Source organism: Phoca vitulina, unplaced genomic scaffold (assembly GCF_004348235.1).
Source record: "Phoca vitulina isolate PV1807 unplaced genomic scaffold, GSC_HSeal_1.0 scaffold20, whole genome shotgun sequence".
Taxonomy (NCBI): Eukaryota; Metazoa; Chordata; class Mammalia; order Carnivora; family Phocidae; genus Phoca; species Phoca vitulina.
The window spans coordinates 9,459,975-9,480,927 of NW_022589723.1; the positions used below are offsets into that span (position 1 = coordinate 9,459,975).

The 20,953-nt window shown below is 45.7% G+C and overlaps 1 protein-coding gene across 1 annotated transcript; it reads right to left on the reverse strand.

The window, feature by feature from the left end:
• Window positions 1-987: 987 nt before the first annotated feature.
• Window positions 988-12,243, reverse strand: PPP1R14D (protein phosphatase 1 regulatory inhibitor subunit 14D). Its single transcript, XM_032417133.1, has 4 exons — window positions 11,989-12,243; window positions 1,458-1,541; window positions 1,253-1,285; window positions 988-1,053 (listed from the first exon to the last, which is right to left on the reverse strand). The coding sequence occupies exons 1-4, from the start codon at window positions 12,241-12,243 to the stop codon at window positions 988-990; spliced, it is 438 nt and encodes a 145-aa protein (XP_032273024.1).
• Window positions 12,244-20,953: the final 8,710 nt, after the last annotated feature.

Genomic DNA, 20,953 nt, shown 5'->3' on the forward strand with positions numbered 1-20,953 from the left:
GCTTCTCCAGGCAGAAACAGTCCCATCTACCCTGGAAGCCTCATATGAAGTAGGCAGTGGATATTCGTTCAACTGATCTGAACTGTGCATCCTGCTCTGGGCAGCCCAGCGTAGCCGCTAGGCCCCACCATCTTGGATTCCTCAGCCTCCCTCGTACTCAGCGCATGCACAAACAGTGAATGCCTACCCTGCTTTCTGCCTTACTCCCAAAGGATGCCACCTCCCCGGGTTCCTGTCCCAACCTGCCAGCCATTCAGACCCAGTATCTTTCCAGCAACGTGCTCCTAGGCTGACTCCTGGCCTCTCGGCCTGTACCCTTTACACCTCTCTGCTTAGCTCCTGCTTTTTCTCTTTCTGCTGCTGGCTGGAGCCAGCTCAAGACAGTCCTCAGCCTGACGCCTCCTGATTCAGGGGCAATAGGAAGGTTTAGCCTTCCCTGATATCCCCAGACCCAGCTAGGTTTTCCCTGTTACCTCTCCTCTGGGATTCTAAACTAGTCTTTGCCACTTGGGCTCCTGTTGTTGGTGATGCAGGATGCTCTGTGTCCTAGTCTGGTGCCCTCTTGTTTGGCCTCTGGGCCTTGCTAGATCATGAGCTCTAAAGCAGAACTGTGATCTTTGAATTCTCAAGGCCAATTTGGATAGATGGACGGAGGAGGTGTGGATAGAGCCTGGTGGCTCGGGATGCTGGCCCTCTGGTATATCACTTTACCCTCCCCTCCCCATCCCTCAGGAAAGATGCTCCACACTCCATTCAGCTGGGACTCCCAAAGGTTTTATCCACTTGGCTGGAAAGTACTGGGCAACAGCCATGAATGGCTTCCAGAAAGCCCAGCTGTGACTGCACATACACTAGGGGTATCCAAATGTCCCTCATCCTCCGTGTTCCTTGTCTGTGTCCCACGGGGCCATTTCCTCTCAGCCCAGGATTCAGAGGTTCAGGGCAGGCCTGGCAGTGCTGAGGCTGCTGAAGGTAGTCTCACAAGGCTTATTTCTGAGGCCGACTGAGTCTCCGGAGTTTCTTGAGTTGACTGAGCAGCTCAGAGATAAAAGGCTGAGAGAGAAACGGGTGAGATCAAAGCATGGGGTCACACCCACCCACCACACTGCCCTCCCTAATCTCCCCGACCCCATGTCTCCAGAGCTGGGGAAGGGGAGAAGGATGGAGGGCCAAGCCTTCCTCTCAAACACTCTTCATTAGCTGCCTCCCCTCTGGGCCCCTCTTACCCCCAGACCTGCAGAGCATCCCTTACCTCTGTGGGACGGGGGCAGTTTCGGAGAATAGCCTGGGTGAAAGAGAGCAAAGAATGGGTCCCCAAGCCACAGCACTTTCCCACAAGCCTCCACTCAGCCCTCCCAGGAATCCTCCCCTCTGAATTGGTTCTCCCCATGCCCCTTAAGAAGGCAAAACCTGGGTTCCTGGGTTCTTCCCGCTCTAAGCCCAGCCCCACATTCTACCTCCAAATGAGTCTTCTGTTCCTCTGTGGATAGTTCCATAAGAACCTCCAGGTCAATCTCAGGCTCAGAAGGAGTTGGTTGATCCTGTTTGGGAATCACATAGGGCTCAGAGGGGCCTGGCCAGCTGGTGCTGGAGTGAAAGTCACTGTCAGGGGCTCCCCCATCTCCTACTCTGCTTCCCACGTTCAGTCCGTCTCCTCACCTTCCTCAAACCACCTGTTCATTCTTATATTCAACACTTACTGAGGACCTATTTTCTATCTGAAACAGGGCTAGGGTTCTTTAAAAAGAGTGCCTGTTTGGGCAGCTGGGTGGCTCAGTCAGTTAAGCATCTGCCTTCAGCTCAGGTTATGGTCTCAGGGTCCTGGGATTGAGTGCCACATTGGGCACTCTGCTTGGCGGGGAGTCTGCTTCTCCCTCCCTCTCTCTCTCTCAAATAAATAAATAAATAAATAAATAAATAAATAAATAAAATCTTTAAAAAAAGTGCCTGTTTGTTTTTTTTTTAAAGATTTTACTCATTTATTTGACAGAGAGAGACACAGCGAGAGAGGGAACACAAGCAGGGGGAGTGGGAGAGGGAGAAGCAGGCTTCCCGCTGAGCAGGGAGCCCGATGCAGGGCTCGATCCCAGGACCCTGGGATCATGACCTGAGCCGAAGGCAGACGCTTAACGACTGAGCCACCCAGGCACCCCAAAAAGAGTGCCATAACAAAGTTATGCACGTTGTTGGTAAGGATATAAAATGGTATAGCTGCTTTGGAAGACAGTTTGGCAGGTCTTTGAAATGTTAAATATAGAGTTATCATCTGACCCAGGAATCCCATTCCTAGGGCTACTCCCAAGAGAAATGACATGTCCACACAAACATCTGCACATGAATGTTCATAGCAGCATTATTCATAATAGCCAAAAGGTGAAAACAACACATATCTCCATCAACCAATGAATGGATAAATAAAATAATGTAGCCATATAACATTACTCAGCAATAAAAGGAACAAAGCATTGATTCATACTACAACATAGCTGAACCTTAAAAACATTATATTAGTGAAAGAAGCCAGTTACAAAAGTCCATATGTTATATGATTCAATTTATATGAAATGTCCAGAATAGGTAAATCCACAGAGACACAAAGTAGATTAGTGGTTGCCTCGGGCTGGGAGTGGTGGTGGTAAGGAATGAGGTGTGACTGCTAATTGGTACAGCGTTTCTTTCTGGGGTGATAAAATGTCCCGAAATCCAATTGTGGTTGTATAACCCTGAAGATACTTAAAACTATTGGAAGTGTACACTTTAAGTGGGTGAATTGTATGGCATGTGAATCATATCTCAATAAAGCTATCTTTAAAAGTTATTATAGTCAGTGAAATAATTGAAACAATACAGAGTTTATAAAATTAAAAATGAAAGAAGCTCAAGAAAATGAGATGACAATCCACAGACTGGGAGAAAATATTTGCAGAGGATGTGTCTGATAAAGGACTATTGTCCAAAACAGACAAATAATTCTTGAAATGCAACAATAAGAAAGAAACAACCCAATTGAAAAATGGGCCATAGATCTGAACAGATACCTCACCAAAGAAGATATGTGGATGGCAAATCGCATAAGAATTGTTCAACATCATATGTGATTAGGAAATTGCAAATTAAGACAACAATGAGATACACTACATACCTACAAATTGGCAAAAAATCCAAATCCGAATGCTAGTGAGGATATGGAATGACAAGAACCTTCATTCATTGCTGGTGGGGATGCCAAATAGTATAGCCACTTTGGAAGGCATTTTGGTAGTTTCTTACAAAACTAAACACACTCTTGCTATATGATCTAGTGATCAAGCTCCTTAATATCTACCCAAGTGAGTTGGAAACATATCTGCACAAAAAGCTACATCAAGATGTTTATAGCAGCTTTACTCATAATTGCCAAACTTGGAAGCAACCAATCTGTCCTTCAGTAGGTAAATGGATAAATCAACTGTGGCACATCCAGACAATGGAATATTATTCAGCACTAAAAGAAATGAGCTGTCAAGCCATGAAAAGACCTAAATGAACCGTAAACACAGAATAAGTGAAAGAAGCCAATCTGAAATTGGCCAGTCATACATACTGTATGATTCCTACCATACAACATTCTGGAAAATGCAAAATTATGGAGACAGTAAAAAGATCAGTGGGATTAAGGGGGGAAGTGGGATGAATAGGTGGAGCACAGAGGATTTTTAGGACAGAGAAAATACTCTGTACAATACTATCATAGTAGATACATGTCCTTACATATTTGTCTAAACCTTTGAATGTACACCACCAGAAGTGAACCCTAACATAATCTATGGACTTTGATGTGTCAGTGTAGGTTCACTGATTGTAACAATGTACTGCACTAGTGGGGGATGTTGCTAGTGGGGGAGGCTGTGCATATGTGGGGGGCAGTGGGAACATGGGAACTCTGTACTTTCTGCTCAGTCTCCCTGTGAACCTAAAACGGCTCTAAAACTTAAGTCTATTAAAAAAGATGTGAATTCAATGGCCAAGTTTTAATAAACTTAGAGATTTACTGCTTCATCAAGGACTTTCTTAAGTGAAAGTGGCACAGTGGTGAAGAACATAACTCCTAGTGTTAGGAGTTAGTTGGACAATTAAGTAGTCAGGGCCAGGGTCCCGAACAAGAAAACAGGGAGCTGGGACAGCTAAGACAAAACTGCACCAGCATCCTGCTTTACAGCTTAGACAAGACCACAATAGCATCCTGTCTAGTAGCCTCTGCAGAAGTGACTTTTGCAAAACATCCTGAAACAAAACACTGAAACAAACATTTGTCACTATCACAAGTTGAGGCAGTTAGTCTCCAAATGTCAGCCCAAAAGACCTAACCCGACAGGTAGATGGGAGCATGATCAAAGCCCTGATTGGCACACCTTAGCAGCCAATCCACAGGGGACCCACACTCCGGATGCTCAAGATAGTTCTGCAAAAGAGCTTACAAAAACCCCTAGATTTGAACGTCAAGATGGCAACCATCTCGGGTCCCCTCCTTGTTTGGGAGCTTTGTACTATTGCTCAATAAACTTTGCCTTGCTACCCACCACTCTTTGGTCTTCATCTTCATTCTTCAAAGCGCCATAACCAAGAACCTCGGGCAGTAAGGGAAAAAATTCCTGTAACACTAGTACAGGTGGGTGCCACTTTTCTTCTTGTTTGAAAGTTTATTTACTTAGGGACGCCTGGGTGGCTCAGTCGGTTGAGCATCTGCCTTCGGCTCGGGTCATGATCCCAGGGTCCTGGGATCAAGCCCCACAGCGGGCTCCCTGCTCCGCGGGAGGCCTCCTTCTCCCTCTCCCACTCCCCCTGCTTGTGTTCCCTCTTTCACTGTGTCTCTCTCTGTCAAATAAATAAATTTTTAAAAATCTAAAAAAAAAAAAAATAGTTTATTTATTTAAGTAATCTCTACACCCAACGTGGGGCTCAAACTCACAACCCCAAGATCAAGAGCCGCATGCTCCTCCAACAGAACTAGCCAGGTGCCCCCATTGCCACTTTCTGGATTCACGCTAAGGGCCACCCTTGTTTTTGCATTATCAGTGCAAATGTCAACATAGTGAAAAAGGCAAATGACATCTCAGTATTATTATGAAAATAACCATGAGCCCTCTGAAAGGGTCACCAGAATATACTTCAACAAGTGCTGCCTTATTCATTTTTCTATGGGTTGTCTAGTTTTTTCTTACTGATTTAAGAAGTCTTTTTTTTAAATTCAGATTAGCCCTAGCATTCATTCCACATATGATGGAAATACCACTTATTTTTTTTAAGATTTTTAAAAATTTTATTTATTTCTTTATTTACTTATTGAGAGAGACAGAGAGAGTACAAGTGGAGGGAGGAGCAGGGGGAGAAGGAGAGAGAGAATCTCAAGCAGACTCCCCACTGAGTGCAGAGCCTGATGAGGGGTTCAATCTGACAACCCTGAGATCATGACCTGAGCCGAAATCAAGAGTCTGACGCTTAACTGACTGAGCCACCCAGGTGCCCCTGGAAATACCATTTATGTGTGGGGAAGGAGTTGGGGAAATATATGTTTATATAGCTGAATGTAACTAATGGTCTTTTCCCGTTTGGATTTTGCTGCTCCTCCTCGTCCTCCTCCTCCCCCACTCCCCTCCTTCTTCTCTTAATGCTTAGTAAGTTCTTCTCATACTGATTTGAATAAATATTTGATATTCACCTTTACATTTTCTAAAGGTTTGATAATTTTACCTTTTCCTTTTGATTATTTAAGCCTTTAAAATCTTTTTACTCAACAAATATGTGTTCAGGGGCGCCTGGGTGGCTCAGTCATTAGGCATCTGCCTTCGGCTCAGGTCATGATCCCGGGGATCTGGGATCAAGGCCCGCATTGGCCTCCCTGCTCTGCGGGAAGCCTGCTTCTCCCTCTCCCACTCCCCCTGCTTGTGTTCCCTCTCTCGCTGTGTCTCTCTCTGTCAAATAAATAAAATCTTTAAAAAAACAAAACAAAACAAATATGTGTTCGGTGACTGCTACTAACATGGTACCATGAACTTGGGAACTTCAGTGAACAAAACAAAGATCCTGTCCTCCAAGAGTCCACATGTTAGAGGCAGTGGAGGAGACATAATAGAAACAGATACAAGTAACTAAGGTATAATTTGTTTAAAGGTTATCTGGGGGAGGGGCGCCTGGGTGGCTTAGTCAGTTCTGCCTTCTCCTCAGGTCATGATCCCAGGGTCCTGAGATCGAGTCCCACATCAGGCTTCCAGCTCAGCGGGGAGTCTGTTTCTTCCTCTGCCCCTCCCCCTGCTTGTGATCTCTCTCACATGCTCTCTCAAATAAATAAATAAAATCTTAAAAAAAGAAAAGTTATTTGGGGGAACTTTTTGGATGATGGAAATGTTCCATATCTTGACTGGGGTAGTGGTTACATATGGCAAAGTGCATCCCAATGTACACTTCAAATTTTATTCTGTCAGTTATACCTCAATAAAGTTGATGTTTTTTAAAAAGGAAAGAATAAAGAAAAAGAAGCCTCCCCTGCCCTCTCATTCCTCCAACTGCCTACAGGCAACCACTGTTAACAGTTTTGGTCCTTCCATGCCTTTTTAAAATAAACAGTGTTAGGGTTCTAAGTTAGTTCTTTCACCCTAAGCTCTCAACTTTCCTTTTTGCTTCCTTAGTTTCTAGTTCATCTGGTTCAGCCTTCATTCATTTAATGCGTATTTACTGAGTGCATGCTATGTCCCAAGTACTGTGATAAGTACTAAGGCAAGACAGCAAGACAGACACATATAATTCTGCCCTTGAAAAGCTTACAGTCTCCTGAAGGATACAGACAAGTGAAATGGCAGTTATAATACAGAGTGATAAGCACTCTGATGAGATACTTTGAGAACACATGGAAGGGGAAACCTTACCAAGCTTGGGGTTCTGGAAGGCTTCCTGGAGGAAGTGACTTCTAATCTGAGACCTGAAGGCTGAGTAAGAGTTAACCAGATATTTATATTTCTGGAAATGATGGAATAACAGGGGCTGTATTTATTCTCCCAACGTAAGTAACTAGAAAACTAGACAAAAACAGATGAACAGTGTTTTCAGTCATTGGACAACAGGTTGCTCAGGACTCCCCAAGAGAAAAGAGAAACTGAAAAGGCAAACTCTGTAATTGCGCTGTATTTCTTCCTAGAGGCAATTTCCAGACCACAGAGCAGAGAGGGAGGCCCCAAGCAGAGCACAGTGGTCTTGCTATATTGATGTGACAGAGATCAGAGTTCAGTGTTGAGGTGGCTGGAAGTTGCTAGACACAGTTGTGAAGAGGAGGGAGTTCTGAAGAAAGAAACCTCCAGAAATCTGCATAAGGGTTCTCTTGAGTCTTTGCTGAACACAAGATGCACATTCATAGGGTAAAGCCTCACAAGGCCAGGTAGTGTGAGGCACCGAAGGCCCAGAGATGAATAGACCTCACACAGGACTGGGAGGCAAATCAAGTTCCAACCAGCCAGAGTGGACAGTCATCGCTGATCATGCAGGAATCCAGTACTGGGGGTTAAATTATTCTCTAGATTAAAGGCTACTCTAGACCCAATGTAACTTAAAAACAAGCTTCAGAAGGATCAAACTGAGCCACAAGTAAATAAACTGCCTATTAAACAAGGCCCAATGCTTTAAAGGAAGAAAAAAAAATATCCAGTTACCCAGTAATATAAAACTCATAAAACGTCCAGTATCCAAACAAAAATCACTCGTCATACCAGAAGCAGGAAATGTGACCTATAAAGAGGAGAAAAATCTGTTAATAGAAGCAGACCCAGAAATGAGAGAGATGGTAGAATTAGCAGATGAGGAAAACACGAACACAGTAATGAGAAAAATGAAACATATGAGAAAAAAACAAATGAAGCATCCAGAGATGAAAAATACAATTATTTTTTAAAGATTTTATTTTTAAGTAATCTCTACACACAATGTGGGGCTCGAACTCACAACCCCGAGATTAAGAGTCACATGCTCTACTGACTGAGCCAGCCAGGTGCCCTGCAAGATACAATATTTTATTTTTTATTTTTATTTTATTTTTTTTAAAGATTTTATTTATTTATTTGACAGAGAGAGACACTGAGAGAGGGAACACAAGCAGGGGGAGTGGGAGAGGGAGAAGCAGGCTTCCTGCAGAGCAGAGAGCCTGATGCGGGGCTCGATCCCAGGACCCTGGGATCACGACCTGAGCCGAAGGCAGACGCCTAATGACTGAGCCACCCAGGCGCCCCAAGATACAATATTTTAAATGAAAAATTTACTGGATGGAGTTAACAGCATATTTGGACATTGCCAAAAAAAGATCAGTTGAACCTGAAGATGTAGTGACAGAAACTAGCCAAAATGAAACACAGAAAGAAAAAAACCTTGGGGGGGGGGCGTGGGGAGGAAGAAGAGAACAGAACCTTAATGGCCTGTGGTGTGGTATCAAGTGGTCTCCCATACGTGCAGCTGGAATCCCAGAAGGTGGAGGGTGGGGCTGAGTAGTAAAGCTGCATTCTAATCACTACAATTCTACCTCTAAAAAAGTACAAGTCTGGCCCCCCAAAAAAACTTTTCACATCACTTATGATTTTATCCACACTCATTTTGAATATACGGTAGTATATTACTGAGAGTCAGATTGTGGATACAGTCTGGAGTTGAGAATATGGGCTGATATCATAATCCAAATACTCCTTCCCTCAAGTATTTTTTGAATTCTCAGAAAATGAGTGGATATGTCAAACAACTCCTGCTGAGCTGAACAAGTGTGGTAAAATTGTGACTCGGGGGCGCCTGGGTGGCTCAGTCGGTTAAGCGTCTGCCTTCGGCTCAGGTCATGATCCCAGGGTCCTGGGATCGAGCCCCGCATCAGGCTCCCTGCTCTGCGGGAAGCCTGCTTCTCCCTCTCCCACTCCCCCTGCTTGTGTTCCCTCTCTCACTGTGTCTCTCTCTGTCAAATAAATAAATAAAATCTTAAAAAAAAAAAAAAATGTGACTCGGTATTTCATGAAGGGGTCTCCTGCCAGATGCTGCCTGATCTGACTCTGTTCTCACCTTCACTCCATCCTCAGTCCCTTTCCTCCTGATCTCTCTGCCATGGGAACCAGCAGTGGAGTAAGGCTCAGGGAGGAGCTAACAAGTGTTTGTTTCACATATTCATTATTTTTTTTGAAGTTGGAAGTTTAATAGATTGTTTCTTAAAATGTCACCACATCAGAAGGGTTGCATCAAAATGCCAGCTGAAAAAGACAGTGTCATCGAAGCTATAGGAAAGGAATGTTTTCAAAACTCTGGGGTGGTCAACAGCATCCTGTGCTGATGTGTACATTAGATTTGGCCCCAAGACATTGATTGGTGACCTTGGCGAGAGCTCTCAGTAGAATGGTGGGAACAGAAGCCAGGTCTCATGAGAGACTACGGACTCTGAGAAACAAACTGAGGGTTTCAGAGGGGAGGGGTGTGGGGGGATGGGTTAGCCTGGTGATGGGTATTAAAGAGGGCACGTATTGAATGGAGCACTGGGTGTTATACGCAATCAATGAATCATGGAACACTACATCAAAAACTAATGATGTAATGTATGGTGATTAACATAATAAAATAAAATTTAAAATAAATAAATAAATAAATAAATAAATAAATAAAAAGAAGCCAGGTCTCAGCGGTTTGAATAGTGACAGGAAGGGGAAAGGTAAGTAAAGGATGTGAGTGTGGACAAATCCTTTAAGAAGTCTTGTCGTAAAGGAGAAATGAAATCAGGGGTGGGAACTGCAGGGGGGCGCATTGTTGAGCAAGAGTCTCCTTAAAATAGGAGAAACTCGTGAGTGTTTATATCCTTGCTTAGAAGCCAAATCCACACCCCACCTCTGGACAATAGGAGCACTAGGGCCCCAAGTCTGTTTGTTTTGTTGAACCCAGACTTGGTTCCTCTGAAGACCCCAAAGCAGATTTTATACCCAGTGAGAAGAAGGGGGGCCCTCCATCAAAGTAAGGTTGGATCCCATTAAACCAAACTGAACAAGCAGTGATACATCCCTAGAACCATTGCCCGTAGGGCTATCCAAGGTGGGTATGTTGGGGAGAGCCTGCTGTATGGAGACAGGCTCTATGAAGGTAGAACTGGGGCAGGGTAAACCTGGAGACACTGTTGCCTCAATCTCTCCCAAGATGACCAGCCACCTGGGGCTTCCCCAGCCACTTGGCTGCTTCCTGCTGAAAAGAGCAGGGATTGGGAGAGGAACTGCCACCTAGCACCTTTGGACAATTGCCATGGCAACCGCAGGCCAGGTATTTTATTTCGGTCATTGCCTGGGAGTGGTCCTCCCACATATCCTGTTTTCCAATGTTATGAGCTCATTATTGTACAGCCCTCCCCCTCCCCACTGTGTTGATCTTCCACAACCAGGTTCTTTGTCTAGTGTCTTTCTCTGATGCCTGGACAAATTTGCTCTGAGGTGTCTGAAATATGAGACTTTTTATGCAAGTGCACAACAATCTGAAACTGAAACTGATCCAGAGAGGGAGAGTGCTGGCAGGATAGAAGGGCAGTGGAGGCTGAGCAGAAGCAGGCCAAGAAAATGTGCCTCTCCCGCTCCCAGCTCCAGAGCATCTCCCTCCCCTGCACGAGGGAGCCCAGGATGCTGCAGGGGACATGGTTGACACCTGGACCACACTAACACAGGACCCAGTGAGCTTCACAAGACAGACTGGGCACAGGCATCATTCTCCTCCACCCCAACCGCAGCATAGCCCTTACCTGGAAGAATGACAAGCCCCTTGCTGCCCCAAAAAGAAAAGACAGGCACAGAGTCAAGAAGGAGGAGAAAGAAGGACCATGGTATGTAGACGAGGACTCCTGGGCTCTGGCTTGGTGCAGTGGTTCTCAGCCAGCCACATGCTAGAATTAACTGTGGAGCTTATAAAAAAAGACAAGTGACTGGGCCCCACCCTAATAGATTTAGTCAAACTGGGGTGCAGTCAGGTCATCAGGTTTTTTTCTGAAGTACTTCATGGGTGGAGAACCACTAAGCTGCTCGCCTAAGTGCCCGGGCACAGAGCCCCAGCTGCAGCGCCTGGTCTCCTGGTTTCCTAGTCGTGTGACCTTGGGCTCATTCGTCACTCAACATCTCTGAGCTTCCATTTCCTCCACAGTAAAACATAGCTACCTAAGGGAGCGGTGGGGAGGGCCGAGTGGGTAATGCGTGTCCAGCGCGAGGCACTGTGCCGAACACAGAGGTAAGGGTTCAGAATGTTACTCTCCTTGTTGAAACAGCGGTTGTTACTGCTCTAGGACCCCGATTTTCAGTTATCTGAGGAAGAAAGTGACACGTCTCGTGACAAGGGGCAGAGACCTGTCCTTTTCTCAGGGGGAATTAAGGGGAGTCAGTCAGAGCCAGGGCCAAGGACTTGTTCTAGCTCAGTGCTGTCCACTCTGAGAGGATACAAATGTTTCTCCATCTGTGCTGACAAGATGGCAGCCAATAGCCACATGGGACTACGGCGCACTTGAAATGTGGCCAGTGTGAATGAGGGACTGAACGTTGCATCTTATTTAATTTTTATTAATTTGAAGGGCAATCGCCACACACGGCTGGTGGCTATAGTACTGGACGATGTAGCTCTTGGCACGCAGGCGTGCTGAGGCTGAGAGCAAGACAAATACATAAAAGTAGCTCTTCTATCTCACTTGAGCTTCAAAAAGTCCCACAAAGGAGATATGACAGGCACTGATAGGCTCATTCTATAGATTAGGAAACTAAGTTAAAACACCTGGCATAGATTTTGAAGAGCTTTAGAGGCAGAGCCCAGACAGACCAGACCAGAGGGAGGTGGATTTCGGGACTGCAAATCTATCTTCACCTGTTGGGAGAAGCCTTCCCTCCGTGGGAGCATCTCACACTGGCCCCCCAGCTCCTCCTGAGGTCTCGGGCAGGCACTCTCCCCGGCACCCCGCGGCCTCCCTCGCTGCCTCGTGTCACTCACCTGGAAGAGCTCCTGAACCTGCGCATCCACCCACTGCTCCATGTCCAGCCAGCGCTGCAGCTGCCCCCGGTCGTACTTCACCGTCAGCCGGCTGGGTCTCCGGGACCTGGCTACTTTGGAGGGGTCGGAGTGGGGCTTTGACTCTGAGTCTGTGGATGACGTCCTCCTCCTCCCAGAAGTCCAGTGGACCTTCTTACTTGGGTTCTCCCTGTCAGGGTTGGGAGACGTGCAGGAAGTAGGGCTTGAAGACAGCATGGAAGGCTTGGTGTGAGCAAGGACCTGGGGAAAACTGCCAGTCAGAGAAAGGGCGCCAGGGAAGTGAGGAGCCAAACAGAGGGAGAGGCCAGCAGGGAAGAAAGGAAGGGGGAGAGGGGCAGGGCCAAGGCTCCGGGAGGGGTGGAGGGTCAAAGATCAACAGGACTTTCTCTGGTACTGGGAATGCCAATCTCTAGGCTCCTTCCTGCCAGTGAGTGGCACTCCCGAGCCGTGCCCCAGCCCTGTTTTTGCAGCTGCTGGAGCTCAAAGTGATATAAACTTCAGATAAGCAAAGGTTAAGATCGTGCCATGCCTTGGGAGGAAGAAGGGACGCTCAGGTCCTGAGGGGTGCAGGGCTCTGATCGGTGCTCTATGGCCAGTTGTGGAACAGGACTGGAGTCACCCTCACCTGAGAGCCCTCGGCATCCCATCTTCCTGGGACTAGATCCACCTGGGCCCTGAGGAACTGGAATCAGATGGATCCTGCAGGAGCAGAGTCCCAAGCAGGTAGGAGCTCCTGCTCAGAGCGGGGCACTGGCGGGGGCAGAGTCTCACCAAGGATAGAGGAATGGTTATCTCTGGCCCTCATCGGGTCAGTACCCTCTTGGGTCTGGGTGTGTCTGAATGTGAGCTGCCTTATGCATATGTGAGGGAAGAGGTGCTCCTCTGTCAGCCTGGCCCTGTGCTTGCAAAGGTAAATTCATCAAGCTCATCTCCCGTGCCCGGTCCCCAGAGGCAACTGCTTGGGAAGCCATGTTTATCATCACATGACCCTCCCCCGACTCAGCTCCCTCCTGACACAGAGGAAACCCACAGACCTAACTTTTACCCAGGTGACAAGACTAATAGTTCTAAACATACAGTACTTGCATTCTAAAGGAAGCATGTTTCTTTGTTTACTCTTTTGTAACAGAAATGTCCTTTTTTAATTTTTTTTTTTATTTTTTTAAGATTTTATTTATTTATTTGACAGAGAGAGACACAGAGGGAACACAAGCAGGGGGAGTGGGAGAGGGAGAAGCAGGCTCCCCACTGAGCAGGGAGCCAGATGCGGGGCTCGATCCCAGGACCCTGGGATCATGACCTGAGCCGAAGGCAGACGCTTAACCATCTGAGCCACCCAGGCGCCCCTGGAAATGTCCTTTTTTTAAAAGATTTATTTATTTATTTTGAGAGAGAGAGAGAAAGCAGGAGGGGCAGAGGGAAAGGGAGAGAGAAGCCCAAGCAGACTCCCTGCTGAGCGTGGAGCCCGACTCGGGGCTCGATTCCATGACCCTGACATCATCACTCAAGATGAAATCAACAGTCAAACGCTCAACTGACTACACCACCCAGGCACCCTGTAACAAAAATTTCTAAACTTTTTAGAAAAGTTACAGAACACTGTATTTTTTTAAAAATATGAACAGCTCAGAAGGACAAACAAATGAAAAATGAAAGTTTCTCTCCCCAGCTCCACTCTCCAGAAGCAACCGCACCAACAGCTTCTGTTTTTAATTCTCCTGTAAGCACCATTTATCCCTTTGTGTAATATCATATATTTGTCCATTCTAGACAGTATCTCTGGTCTCTTCAATATGAAGAATGGGAAACTTTGTCATCCCCTTTTACTTTCTACATTCCAATTTTTGTTTATAAATTTCTCTTTAGGTCTTGCAGTAGTTGCTTTTAAAATGTTGAGTTTCGGGGCGCCTGGGTGGCTCAGTCGTTAAGCGTCTGCCTTCGGCTCAGGTCATGATCCCAGGGTCCTGGGATCCAGCCCCGCATCAGGCTCCCTGCTCTGCGGGAAGCCTGCTTCTCCCTCTCCCACTCCCCCTGCTTGTGTTCCCTCTCTCGCTGTCTCTCTCTCTATCAAATAAATAAATAAAATCTTTAAAAAATTAAAATAAAATAAAATAAATAATAAAATGTTGAGTTTCAGGGCACCTGGGTGGCTCAGTCGGTTAAGTGTCTGCCTTCAGCTCAGGTCATGGTTCTGGGGTCCTGGGAATGAGCCCCACGTCGGGCTCCCAGCTCAGTGGGGAGCCTGCTTCTCCCTCTCCCCTCTGCTTGTGCTCTCTATTTCTCGCTCTCTCAAATAAATAAATAAAATCTTTAAAAATAAAATATTGAGTTTCTGGTTCCAATGTATCGACTAAAACCATCATATACTGACTCCTGAAAGAGAGCTTTAGATAATAGCCAACAGATGAGTCTTTTTTTTTTTTTAAGATTTTATTTATTTACTTGACAGAGAGAGACACAGCGAGAGAGGGAACACAAGCAGAGGGAGTGTGAGAGGGTGAAGCGGTCTTCCCGCTGAGCAGGGAGACCCATGGGGGGCTTGATCCCAGGACCCTGAGATCATGACCTGAGCCGAAGGCAGACACTTAACAACTGAGCCACCCAGGCACCCCCAGATGAGTCTTTTTCAAGATTGATTTATTTATTTGAGAGAGAGGGCACACACTGTGAGGTCATGACCTGAGCCGAAATCAAGAGTCAGACGCTTAACTGACTGAGCCACGCAGCCGCCTCCAATAGATGAGTCTTTAATGATGAAAAACTTTGGGGCTCTAAGTTGACAGAGTGGGGGAGGTGGTTGAGGGCTGCACACCAGGAAAGTAGCCTGGAAAAGCCCAGACTTTGGAGGAAGACTGAGAGTTCTGAGTTCAAACTCAGCTTTTTGCCCTGCATTGGTTTTATAACCGTCACATTCACAACCTCTTTGAGGCCATTTTCTCATCTGCAACATAGGGCTTTGGGGGAGGATTAAATGAGTTGATATATGTAAACATGATGTCCGAAACATGGAGCCATCCATTCCCTTTCTTTCTTTGCCTCCTCACTCTCCGCCTTCCTGGTGAGACTCTGTCTGCCAAAGGCTTGCTGAGGGATTTCTCTGCAGTGGTTTCCTTCCTGGACCTCTTTGGAAGAGGGTAGAAATGAGCAGCAGGAGGCCTCTAAAATGCAGCCCATAGACTCAGCTGTTACTCTGATGACCTGTTACACTCTGGGATGGGCAGACATCATTATGATCGTTCTCTCCATCTTCTGTTTCCTGTCTTGTGAGGAGTTTGGGAGCCCTTCCAGGAAAAGAAACCAGATCAGAAGACTCAATGGGTTTTATTCATTCATTAACGCATTCACTTAATAACAAAGATTTTATAAGCTCCTCTACTAGGCCAAACATTATGCTCAGTCCTGGGGATTGGTGATCCAAAAGAAATTGTCCCCGTCTTCATGGAACTTATAGTCGAGTATAAAAATAAACAAATGTTGGGGCACCTGGGTGGCTCAGATGGTTAAGCGTCTGCCTTCAGCTCAGGTCATGATCCCAGGGTCCTGGGATCGAGCCCTGCATCGGGCTCCTGGCTCAGCGGGGAGCCTGCTTCTCCCTCTCCCTCTGCCTCTCTCCCTGCTCATGCTCTCTCTCTCTAAAAAAATTAAAAAAAAAAAAAAATGTTAATCACTAATCAAATAAATGTAAAGCTGCAACTGTATTTAGTGATCCAGAAAAAAAATAAAGGCAAAACATGCTATAAGATTGTCTACCGAGGATGTGACCTAGCAAGTGGTAACAGTTTGAACTGAGTTCTGAAGGATGAATAGGAGTAAACTAGGCACAGGGACCAGCAGGAGTGGATCTGGCAGAAGTCAGAGCAAATGCAAAGGCCCTGTGGCAGGAGGGAGATGTTGAATACAAGGACTAAAATGTCAATGGGGCTAGAACAGAGAGAGGAGGGAGGGGAAACACAGTCATGAGGCAGAAGGGGTAGAGGTATCTACACAGGGCCCTGTGATCCACATTAAGGAATTTTGTCTCTATCCTAAGCACATTGGGAGTCACAGCAAAATCTTAAGGAACAGTGGTGGGATAGGCCGATATATTCAGATTTAAATTTTCAAAAGATCACCCTGCCTGTTAAATAGAGAATTGGAGGATACAGAAAGTCTGAAGGAGATCAGTTAGGAGACCACTGCTGTAGGGCTTGACTGGGGGAGGTAGAATTGTCAGTAGTGAGAAGAGGACAGTGGAGAGCTACTTAGGGGTACTATTTAATAGGACTTGGTGATGGACTGGGGATACAACATAGGCAAACTTCATAGACGCCCACACAGGGACACAGACAGGTTCACGCATGGAGACTTTGTGAGCCTGTTTCCTCATCTCTAAACTGGAGGTTGGGGAGATTTTGCAAGAGCATGCAGAATGGCCCCCATGAAGCTCAATGGCACACAAATGAGTTATGCCCATCATGTATGTGTAAGGCTCTTTATTAACATTCTTCCATTTCTGTATTCACACACGTCTCACTGGCCTACGCGTGTCACCATTCATCAATCAGTTTGCCCAAGATAAGGGAATCATGCCCCAAGATAACATGGAAAGAAAAAAGCACCAAGACCGCAGGGCCACATCAGGGTGGGCAGACAAAGAGGGTGCCGGCCTGGGCAGAGGCTAGGGTGTCTGCCCTGCTCCCCTGGCCTGCCCTAGGTCCAGTGGTGGGATAAAATAGGCCACAGGCAGACACCATCAGAACTAGGCTGTTCTTAAATGCCTCTTCTTCGGGGCTCCTGGGTGGCTCAGTCAGTTATGCAGCGGCCTTCGGCTCAGGTCATGATTCCAGGGTTCTGGGATTGAGCCCCGTGTCGTTCTCCCTGCTCAGCGGGGAGTCTGCTTCTCTCTCTCCGTCTGCCTGCTGCTTCCCCTGCTTGTGCTCTCTCTCTCTCTCTCCCAGGTGCCCTCTAGTCTTTTTTCTATGCATATATAACATAATTGAGAAGATGCTAATATACAATATATAATTATTTGGGAAACTTTAAAAACTATTATTATTATTCAAGAAATAAGTTGAAAGAAGACATGTTTGTTGTAGAAAATTTTAAAATATAGATAAAAGAAAAGTATAAATGATCTGTTTGGTGTATTTATTTTCCATTTTTCATAGAGCTTTGCTTGTTTTGGATTTTCATGAAATTAGATCATTTTGTAACATATGCATGCTGTTTTATAATTTAATATCTTTTGAATACTTTTTGTAGGGGCGCCTGGGAGGCTCAGTTGGTTAAGCGTCTGCCTTCAGCTTGGGTCATGATCCTGGGATCCTGGGATGGAGTCCCACATCCGACTCCCTGCTCAGCAGGGAGTCTGCTTCGCCCACTCCCTCTGCTACTTCTCTTTCTCTCTGTCAAATAAATTTAAAAAAAAATTTTTTTTAAATGAATACTTTTAGTACCAGTAAGTAGTTTTGTACATATCTTTTTTTTTTTTAAGATTTATTTATTTGAGGGGCGCCTGGATGGCTCAGTCGTTAAGCGTCTGCCTTCGGCTCAGGTCATGATCCCAGGGTCCTGGGATCGAGCCCTACATCGGGCTCCCTGCTCGATGGGAAGCCTGCTTCTCCCTCTCCCACTCCTCCTCTGCTTGTGTTCCCTCTCTCACTGTCTCTCTCTCTGTCAAATAAATAAATAAAATCTTAAAAAAAAAAAAAAGATTTATTTATTTGAGAGAGAGAATGCGTGCGCTTATGTAAGCAGTAGACGCCAGAGGGAGAGGGAGAGAATCTCAAGCAGACTCCCCACTAAGCATGGAGCCTGATGTGGGGCTCGATCCCACCACGATAAGATCATGACCTGAGCCAAAATCAAGAGTCCTATGCTTAAGGGACTGAGCCATCCAGGTGCCTCCCATACATATCTATTTTTAACACTGCAGAGTTTTTTAAAAATTTGGACCATGACTCAGAGTAAGGAATTCATTTAATATCACAATGCATACATATACAAATATGAAACAAAAATTTCTTATGAAGCAAAACTTACCTTTCCTCTGATATTTTCAAATCGATTTCATTTTATTTTTTCAAATGCTGACAGCAAGTCACTTTGTTTTTAAGATTCACTAATGGATTCCAACCTGTTCTATTAGCAGCAATTCTATGATATAGTTACTCAATCCCTTATTATTAGATAAATGGACTGCTACCAATTTTTTGCCTTATAAATAGTGCTGTTTTTTTTTTTTTAAAGATTTTATTTATTTTTCAGAGAGAGCGCACAGCAGGGGGAGCAGCAGACAGAGGAAGAAGCAGGCTTCCCGCTGAGAAGGGAGCCTGATGTGGGACTCGATTCCAGGACCCTGGGATCATGACCTGAGCCGAAGGCAGATGCTTAACCAACTGAGCCACCCAGGCGTCCCTAAATAGTGCTGTTTTGAACATCCCTGTAACTATTCCTTTGTTAGAATTCCATGATTTTTTTTTCCCCTTAAGAGAAATTTCTAGAGGTGGAATGACAAGGACAAAGGATATGTAAAATTTTAGGGGAGTTTAATATTTATGGTCATATTAGCTCCTTGAAAAGTTGTACCAAATAAACTGTTTATAGTTTGATATCCTAATTTTTTCAGTTAATGAATATGTTAGTTATGTATCGCTGCATAACAAATTATCCCCAAATTTTGCAGCTTACAACAATAAGTACTTACTCTGTCACTGTTGTAATAGGTGGCTTAGCTGGCTCCCCTGGGTCAGGGATTCTCAGAAGGCTGCAAGTCAGGTGCTGGCCAGGGCCGTTGGTCAGAGACATCAGTTCCTTGCCACAAGGACCTCTCTAGAGAACTAGTCACCACATGACAGCTAGCTTGCGCTAGAGCCAGGGCACTGAGAGGAGGATGGTAGGCAAGCAAGGTGGAAGTCACAGTCTTTTTGTAGTCTAATCTAGGAAGTGACATCCCATGACTTTTGCTGTATTCTACTTACCAGAAGCCAGTCTCTAGGACCAGCCACACTCAAGGGGAGGGGATTACACAAAGGCATGAATATCAGCGGGTCTGGACCACTGCTGGCCATTTAGAGGCCACCTACCATACTGGAATATTGTGTGAGCATTTCTGACACTAGTAGAATTCTTTAAAAATGCCCCTTTTAGGGGTGCCTGGGTGGCTCAGTCGTTAAGCGTCTGCCTTCGGCTCAGGTCATGATCCCAGTGTTCTGGGATCAAGTCCCGCATCGGGCTCCCTGCTCGGCGGGGAGCCTGCTTCTCCCTCTCCCACTCCCCCTGCTTGTGTTCCCTCTCTTGCTGTCTCTCTCTCTATCAAATAAATAAATAAAATCTTAAAAAAAAAAAATGCCCCTTTTAGGCATCATCCGAGAGAACCTGTCTCCTTTAAATAAAGATTTAAAAATGGAAAATAGAAACACCAATGACAGCAGCCTCACCTTGAAAAGTATTACATTATTTTCCCCAAAATTCCTTATGAAAAATTGTTGGTTCTCCATTATCAAGAAAATTCATGGGCTTTGACTTAGATCATTAAAACTGAAATTTATTTAGGGGCGCCTGAATGGCTCAGGCGGTTAAGCGTCCGACTCCTGGTTTCAGCTCAGGTCATGACCTCAGGGTCCTGGGATCCAGCCGAACATCAGGCTCTGTGCTCAGCAGGGAGTCGGCTTGAGGAGTCTCTCTTTCCCTCGGCCCCTCCCCCCACTCACGGGTGTGCTCTCTCTCTGTCTCTCTCAAATAAATAAATAAATCTTAAAAAAAACAAACAAACTGAGGGGTGCCTGGGTGGTTCAGTCGGTTAAGTGGCTGCCTTCAGCTCAGATCATGATCTCAGGGTCCTGGGATGGAGCCCCACATGGGCACCCTGCTCAGCGGGGAGTCTGCTTCTCCCTCTCCCTCTGCCCCTGCTTGTGCACGCTCTCTCTCTCAAATAAATAAATAAAATCTTTTTTAAAAACCTGAAATTTATTTATAAAATGTATTGTTTATGATTATTAAATAATTAAAACTAAAATTTAGTCTGTAAATAGATTATCCCTCTATTTCAGTTATTATTGCCACATAGCAAACCACCCAAAAATGTAAAGGTATAAAACAAACATAGCCATTTAATTCATTCACCATTCTGCATCTTGGGCGGGGCTTGGCAGGTGCAGCTGGTCTCTGCCAGCCAGCTCAACTGGCGCTAAGGATAGAAGATGGCTTCACATGGCTACTCAGCTGGGGTGGCTGGGAGAGAGCTGCACTCCTCTCTCCCCCTTCAAGTCTCCCATCCTCCAGGGGCTTGCTCTCTTCAGGTGGCCTTTCTCTCCTGCAGGGGAGTCAAGCTTCTTTAGATCACAGCTGGCTCTAAGAGGGAAAAATGCAAGCCATATGGTTAGGGCCTAGAAGGCACAGGGCACCACTTCTGCAAATTCTGTTGGTTGTAGCAAGTTACAGATTCAAAGGGAAGGGAAGATAGATGCCACCTCTTGGTGGGAGTAGCAGGGTGCACACACAGGAAGGTGAGGTATGGTCTTGGCCATCTTTGTAGACAACCCACCACATCGACTTATAGAAACCACCAGATCACCATCTGAGACAAGGCACTCAGTGTTCCTTTTCTAGCAGTGGTGTTAAGGACTGAATATTTTCACCAAAGCACCCAATCCTAAGAGCAATAGTTGGTACTGGTGATATGGCAAATGAGAATGAAGGCTGTAGCATAAACCCAGGCCTACTCTTGCCCAAGCTCACAGAGGGAGGGTGAGCCACATGGTCTAACAAAAGAGTTAACTCACCCAGACAGCTCCTCTTGGGCCTGCGATAAGCAATTAGAAAACTGTATCATCTGGAAATGCTTTGCAGGAAGGCAGGGCAGAATCATGTAAAGGGCCCAAGATTGGCAGTCAAGAGGCCTGAAGTCTGGAGGTGACCTCTGCCACACACTATCTCTGTGTCCCTG